This window comes from Arachis duranensis, chromosome 8 (assembly GCF_000817695.3).
Source record: "Arachis duranensis cultivar V14167 chromosome 8, aradu.V14167.gnm2.J7QH, whole genome shotgun sequence".
In the NCBI taxonomy this organism is placed as follows: Eukaryota; Viridiplantae; Streptophyta; class Magnoliopsida; order Fabales; family Fabaceae; genus Arachis; species Arachis duranensis.
In genome coordinates, this window is record NC_029779.3 from 17062883 (window position 1) to 17070744 (window position 7862).

At 32.7% G+C, this 7862-nt stretch overlaps 2 protein-coding genes across 2 annotated transcripts in view; one reads left to right on the forward strand and one right to left on the reverse strand.

The window, feature by feature from the left end:
* The window catches only part of LOC107461152 (probable pectin methylesterase CGR3), a 2399-nt gene extending 307 nt beyond the window's left edge, over window positions 1-2092 (reverse strand). The window contains exons 1-6 of the mRNA XM_052253265.1: window positions 1976-2092; window positions 1670-1819; window positions 1528-1567; window positions 1396-1437; window positions 267-641; window positions 49-101 (exon numbers count right to left, since the gene is read on the reverse strand). Coding sequence (XP_052109225.1) covers window positions 49-101; window positions 267-641; window positions 1396-1437; window positions 1528-1567; window positions 1670-1768 — 609 coding nt within the window. The 5' untranslated portion in view covers window positions 1769-1819; window positions 1976-2092. The remainder of the gene's footprint in view (window positions 1-48; window positions 102-266; window positions 642-1395; window positions 1438-1527; window positions 1568-1669; window positions 1820-1975) is intronic.
* Window positions 2093-3229: 1137 nt separating this feature from the next.
* Window positions 3230-6103, forward strand: LOC107461226 (uncharacterized). Its single transcript, XM_016079708.3, has 7 exons — window positions 3230-3502; window positions 3728-3769; window positions 4206-4334; window positions 4547-4788; window positions 5207-5243; window positions 5567-5624; window positions 5706-6103. Exons 1-7 carry the CDS (start codon window positions 3398-3400, stop codon window positions 5783-5785), a joined length of 693 nt encoding a protein of 230 aa, XP_015935194.1. The 5' UTR covers window positions 3230-3397; the 3' UTR covers window positions 5786-6103.
* Window positions 6104-7862: the final 1759 nt, after the last annotated feature.

The window sequence follows — 7862 nt, forward strand, 5'->3', positions numbered from 1 at the left end:
GGTTGCCTGGAAGACCTATATTTACAAGTATTATCATTTATCAGATACAGATGCCAACATGCTAAAAAATTCAAATACACAAACAATTCCACCAAGAAAGACTAAAATGTATGATTTTTCATATATGCTAAATATTATACAGGACACTATCTTCAACATATAAACAATTCTGAAGATAACATATTCTACTTTTAGAGCCAAGTTACTTAATTCTGTTTTAACAGAAAAGGAATTTTTACAAATACAAACTAGTTAAGTGCACTTACCAGTAAATATAACAATGCCATCTCCTGATACCCTTGCTAAATCTGGAAGAGTCTTGTTAAGGTATCTAGGAGACAAGAAATCAAGGGCATCTGAAACAATTACAAGAGAGAAAGATTTTGGCCTGTATGGAAGAGGGAACTTGATATCGGCCACGCGAACAATGCCTCTGCGGATTAGTGCTTTGCAATTACTATCAGCATCCTCTATGTCATATGGTTCTACACCCCAGGCTTCAGTTTCTTCCTCTTTCAGCAATTTAGATACCACATAGCAAGTATCAGGACCAACATGTAATACTTTATGTAGGTTGTCCCCATATGCTTTCTGCAAAATTGGAATTGCTCGTTGGACCTCATCAGTACATAAATACTCACCTGCATTCGGAAAAAAATATGTCATTTCAAAATAGAAGCGAAAAAAAATTAGAGTAGCAAAGATTACTGAATGAATTTGAAGATGAGCTATATTGAAAACTACTGAGTTCATCCACATGATTCTTCCTTAGGGTATAATAACAATGCTATTATCATAAAACAGGACTACTACAAAAACAAGATGCAGATCACTGAAGCAACCCACATTAGGAGAAACACTTAGTTACATGAGATCCAGATAAGGCCATCAACTTAGGTAATATCTTTATACTGTTCATATTAAGTATGAAATAATCAACTATAATTAATCTCTTATGCACTAAACCAGAAACAACTGCTAACTAGAGTGATGCACTTCTTAAAGCATAATGAGTTTGTAAAAAAGTTAATGAAATGATATTTAGTTAAGAGACATTCATCAATGGGCAGGACGTAACCTTAAGTGGTCCTTAACTACGAAAATGTTAATTTTTCCACAAAGGTCACACAACCAATAATAAAAGGAAAAAGAAAAATCATAAGCGACACATTTAATGCAAAACCGAATCAAAGAGTGATTTGCCATGATATTTTTAACAATTAGGCTACCTGTACACTAAAATCAGCCACATACAAATACACATTGAAAATAAATTAAACTACACATATGTAGTTATACACAAATACATTGGTGGCTGATTTTGGTGTACGAATAGCATTTTTCTATGGTTAATGGCTTAGAAGAAAAAGGAGAAAAAGAAACAACAGTTATTACCTTCGACTCTGTTAACAGACTCTAAACGGCTACCAGATCCACCTATAGAAGGAGAAAGAAATGTAGCTTATAGTAACTGCCATATGCGCATAAAATAGGAAAGCAATAACTGTATTGAAGTGAGAAACAAACCTGATCCCTTGTGTAAATAGAAAACGAGAAAAAGACCTCCCTACACAAGTTACAAAAACAATAGCTATTAAAAGAAAAAGAAAAGAAACAAATTACATATACACATAACCTCCATCACTACGTTAATCTAATTACCACTTACCAGGACTATGAGGCCAACCGACAAAACTGGCGAAGACTTTGATTTGGAAGATGAAAACAATCCACTTCCGCGAGATGGATTCACCGGTCTCCGCGACATCTCTTTCTGAAGATAATATCAACTCAGAGTTCTGAATGTTTAATCGGTAATCTGCAAAAGACGCAGATCAGGTGCGTATAGAAATAGAAGCGTGCGTGGCAACTACGTCAAAAAGAATGAAAATAAAGAACTGATTGAAGGTTGCATTACACAGCTCCATAGGAAGCTGGTTCATTATTATGGATCCGTACACGGGTGTCATCTTACCAGCTAACCCTGTTGCGGGACGTGCATTATTATGCCAAACGCTTTCAGTCTCAGAGGCAGAGCCTTAGAAGTTAGATCTCAATTTAGCGCGTTTTGTCTCTCCTCTCCAAACACACTCGCAATTTAGAGAATGCTATGGCATTGAGAATTAGTGAATGAGTTAGTATTCACTTCAATATAATTTTTTTAAGGAAAAGTATAGATAACCAACAATATTTTTGAATAATATGCAAATAATATGAATTAATAGGATTAAAAGAGTATATTTAAATTAGTAGCATTAAATTAAGGTGTAATATATTTTTATTTTATTAGTATAATCATTATCTATCTAGCATTTTCTTTTTTTTAATTTTATATTGATATTTTTAATATGAAAATGAATTTATACAATACAAGAATATCCTTTTTATGAATTATTTAATTTAGTTTTTATTACATTATTAATATAAAATAATTTTATATAGATAATTAATTAAAAATTTATCTAAATCCATAAATTTAATAAATGAATGTGTAAAATATTAAAATTAAACTATTATTTTTAATATAAAAATAAAATATTTACAATACAAAAGTTGTACAGAAAAATAATGTATGTAAATTTTTTTATTGTTCTGCTATGCTTTACCAACGGAGCGCACATTACATTATAGGCTTTTATTTTTTTAGAGTCTCGCTAGGAAGATAATGATTTATTTGTATAATGTGTATAATAGATTATATGAGTTACAAAATGAACATTTCTTATATTATCTAGAATAATTATTCAAGTACTAAGGATAATAAATATCTTTTCAAAAAATTAAACTCTTGAATTTTTGGATTTAAAACTCTAATACTATATTATGATACCACTCATCCAAAAAACTTCAGCTAATAAAAAAAAATAATACTAATAGTTATATCTCTAATACTCCCTAAACCTTCATTATACATATTATACAAATATCCCATTAGTTTTTATACTTTCCCATTTTATTATTATTATTATTATTTTGGTTCGAACGCACTTAAAAATAGATGATGCACTGATACTTCAATTGTCGGTTGTTAGGTGCTTTGTACTTGTAAGTTGCAACAAGTAAGTATCTGCTAACCAACGATGCCCAACCATTGGATTTATAGATGGACTTTATGTGGGCCTCCCTTGATTCGTTAAGCTATTCAATCTCGGCCCAATAGTTGTGGCCCAAAAATAACAACGAGAAAAGGTACTAGAAGGTGAAAATTTATTGATCGCGATGAGAAGTAGCTTCATGGGTTCATCCGTTAAAAGAGTAGGTGAAACTAAAAGAGGTTTTGCAAGTTTGAACTGCAATTTTACAAGTCGGTGAAAGAAAGAGAGAAGAATAAAAGCGAGCGAAGATAGCAGAGAAGGATATGTGGAAGAAGAAGAATCGTTGATCGGAAAGAAGAGAGATGAAGGAGGAAGCAGGGAAAGACAAAGACAAAGGCGAAGAAGGTCCTAAGCTTTGGGGAATTTTCCTATTCGCCCTAATTGGCGCCACCGCCACTACTTTTGCCGTGAGTTTTCCGCATTCTTTCTCTCTCTTCCAATTTCAACTGTGCCCCTATGCTTTTCCTTTTTCGCAATCGATTTTAGGTTTAGATTCAGTTGAGTGTATTCCTTTACTTGTTCCTCGTGATGCCTGTGGTCTTAGAGATGTGGATTTTGATAATTCTGTTTTGCGAAACGTTTCGATGTTTTGTGTTATCGTTTTGCATGATGGTTGAAGAGTTATTTTGCAGGTTGGTCAGCTGCGGAGGACTGTTGATTGGTTCTATTTGCAGGTATTTAGCTCGTTTGTATTTCGTTACTTTGTAGAGATCAACTTGTTGCTGCATCAGTTTACTAGAGTGAAGATAAATGCATTTTGATGTTTGATTATACATTATAATGATTGGATGAGTTATTGCCTTATTGGCGAATCAATTCGTTTTTCCTACTGCAAAAAAGCTTGTTCATCTGTGTTGTATCCCTCCGTATAAAAATAAATGATTCTTTGACTAAATTAATACATTTGAAAATTAACATATAAGGATGCAATTTTCAAATACTCTTCTCAGTTTATTCAAAGAAAAAGTTATTTCGAAACAGAGGAAGCATTAAATTGTGCATTTGTCTTTGTATTTTAGATTATTTGGTTGTACTTGTACTAGGACGTTAGGATTTTATTTTATTCCACACTGAAACTGATATTGTATGCTTTTGATCACTTTGTTGTAGTGGTCCAGGTCACAATCATCTGCGAAAGGACGGAGTGGTGGTTCTTTCCGAACAGCATTTCAGGAAGAAGCATGGAGGAGACACAATAAACGGATGCAAGAGGAGTATGAGGAGGAGATGCTTTGCCTTGTTCAAATTTGAGATATTAAGATATTTATTTTATAAAAAATGTTTAGGCTGAATCACAATAATTTGTGAAGAAACAAGTTTTACTGCTTAGTAATAAACCGGAAATAAATGCAAATTTTAACTTGCTTAAGTATCAGTTGGCTGGTTGTCCTATACATTGCAGCTTGAGCCAGTAGTTAATATTTTTAATCTGGTTTTATTTGTAACTGTAGGAACGAATAAGGCGTATGCAAAATGTGTTTAACAGAGAAAGAAATAAATACAGAAGAAGCTATGAAAGCTGGAAGGATGGTGGACCTGGTGCGTATCATCAGCATTTCCAGAGAGAAGATTGGTATTGGAAGACTGATACATCCTTCAAAGATCATAATTGGAGGACAAATTATCGAGAAGCTTCTCGAGAGAGTGGAAGCTATGCGTTGTCACATCACTACTCAGTTTTGGGTCTTGACAGGTACTCAAAGAAGTCTTAGATACTGGCCCATGTAAGATGTAGTTTCAGGGGGACACGGTTTTTTCCTTGTAATAGTTGTTTACTTATATTGCTGAAGGAACTACAAGGTAGTAGTTCTTGTTACAGTTTTGAAAAATTATGAGAGTTTTGGTGGGAGGAAGAAAATTTTTTATGGTTACGCTGATAACAAAATGGTTATATGGGATAGTACATCTTTATAAGTACTATGAACCAGGAAAAGTCAGTGAGGACCAATCTCAGTTTAATTGCTCTGTGTTCACAGACCAAGTCTTAAACAACTGTTATATTTTGATATCTGCTAATAGTTGCGATTTTCAAGATCAGTATCTGTGAGTTGTTATTCTTCTGTATTACTACCATTGGCCATTAAAATTTAACTTTCCCTTTTATGGATCAGGTTTAGAAGAACTCCATACTCAGATGATGAGATTAAGGTGACTTTCTTTTGGCATGAGCTTATATTGCTAATGCTAGGATATTAATGTTAGTGATGTGCTTGATTTTATCAGCTACTTACTATATCCATCATGCTCGTCTTCATGGAATGGATGTTTCATCTTATTTTATTTTTAGCTTCTTTACATTTATCAACTGCTGTCTTCTCTACATAGAGAGCTTGTAATTTTTATTCATGCTTGGTGTTTGCATGACTTCAATTCTAATGTCAATCTTAGAAACTCACTGTACTCTATACTCTGTAAATATGTTACCTTAAATGTCTCAATTTCATTTTGAAAACTTCCCTATTCATTTGCAGACAGCATTTAGGACAAAGGCAAAAGAGCATCATCCTGATCAGAACCAGGATAATAGAGGTAGGTGACCAACTTATCTGTGTAGAATCAATCTAAGACCATGGTTCTAATCACAAATATGTGAATGTGAAAATTTTGCAGAAGCTGCTGAGGCTAAATTCAAAGAAGTGATGACTTCATACGAGGCCATAAAACATGAACGTAAGAATGGGAGTATGTAATTGTCCTGGGACTTGAAAGGATGCAAGGTATTTTTAATAACATCAAGCTAAAATACTGTGCACTAAATTTTCAGCTGCAATTTCAGAATAGGGTTTTTTTTTTTTGGCGCTTATAATTCATAGAAGAGTTGTGTATTTAATTGATTGGAATTCCAATCGGACATGCAGTGCCCATGTAACATGGTTTAGATTCTGAGGAGGAGGTTGTGTGCGTAAAAATAATTTTACTTCCTTTGTAAGTAGGCATATATTATTACATAATCAGAGCATTTCTGTTGGGCAAATGACGTGAACAAATGAGATTCAATTTTACATGAATGTCCTGAATGCAAATGTGGTTCATGGATGTCTTATTTGCATATTTATATAAATTGAATTCAATCGATGTAAATCGAATTCAATTTATTCGAATTAGTATGTATATTAGTAAATTGAATTCATTAAATTCGATTTACTATGAAATACCATTTTATCGAAGTAGCCCATGGCCATAGGTAAACCGAATTGATTGGATTCGACTTACTACATATACATGTAAATCGAATTGATTGGAAAGTCGTTCTGTTTCTTCCCCTTGAGTAAGTAGAATTTGACAGATCTTTAAAAAAATAGATCTGTGTTGGAAGTTTAGGTTGTACGAAGAAATTCTGGAATTGTAGGCAGCACGATTCCATTGGGTTGGCAATCAAATTGCCATGCTCCTAACGCCAGGCAACATATAGGAGCCTTACTGCCTTTGGAGGGACGAGTTGTTTTTATACTCTATTCTTACTTCTAAATGAATTTAAGTAGTTTATCTTCGTTTAGCACTTAACATAAAAATATGCCTCAGCTTTGTTCTTGTGTGGTCTGAATTTTGATCGCAGAAGACAACTGTAAATTTTGCTGTCTCACTCTTTTCCATATTTCTATTAAATACATATTGCATCCAGCTTAGAAATAATACATTTTAGTCGTCTGAGATGAGGAGTCAATGATATAATTTAAGGGTTTAATAGGGCATATGATAAATTTACTATTAGTAAAAAGCTTTAAATATTTTTATTTAATGACTGCAAAACAAATGCGATGAAAATTTAAATTTTTTATATTTTCAATATTTTTTAATTTGTAAATTTAACATTCGTATTCTGTTTAGGGTACAAGATAGATAAATAATTCATAATTTAAATAGGATTTAGCTAACTAGTCTCTTAAGAATACTAGTTAAGGTATTAGTATAATTGATAACTAAAAATTTTAAGTTTGTAATGTATTTATTTAATAAGAAATGTATATAAGTTAGAAAAATTATCAAAGTAACCTTAATTAGTATTTTTAAGACATTTATTAACAAAATTCATTTAAATAGTGGGATAAACTTTTGTCATCAACATTTATGCGGATTTCTTGTTTTGGTTTTAAAATTCCAGATTATATTTTTTCCAGATTTTTGAACTCCAAAGTACGGGTTCAAAACCCTCTTTTTTTTTGGGTCAGGAACCAGGCCAGCAACCTGGCCCAGAACCAAAGAAGAGCGACCTTTTCAACCCAGTTCTCCTCTTAAGCGATTTTTTTTTTGTGGATTGAAATCCCAAATCTATGTTTCCTATCCCACAAAGGATAATATCTCAAATTTATGTACTTCCTGAGGTTTGAAATTCTATACAATCTACAGCAGGGTTCTTACTTGGGGTCGAGTTGAAGTTTTAAATTTAGAATGATTTCTTAGGGCTCAAAATCCTAAATAATTATATATTAAGTTGGTTCAAATTTTCAAAAAGATTTTTTTTGTGATGAAAATTCTAAATTTATCTCTTTAGGACTTTGAAACGTTAAGAAATATATATTGGTGAAATCAAAACCCCCCAGATTGTTTTTTTCTAGGGTTTGAAACGTTAAGTAATTATATATTGGTGAAATCAAAACCCCCAGATTGGTTTTTTTTAGGGGCAGCAACATGTATTTAGGGCTGGCAATCTATATTTTACTCACGGGTATTCAACTCAAACTAACCCGTTTAAATAGGGTCATTTACCCTACCTGTTGCGAGTAGGGTAGGGTATGGGTTTAGAGTATACCTTATTCTACCTTACTC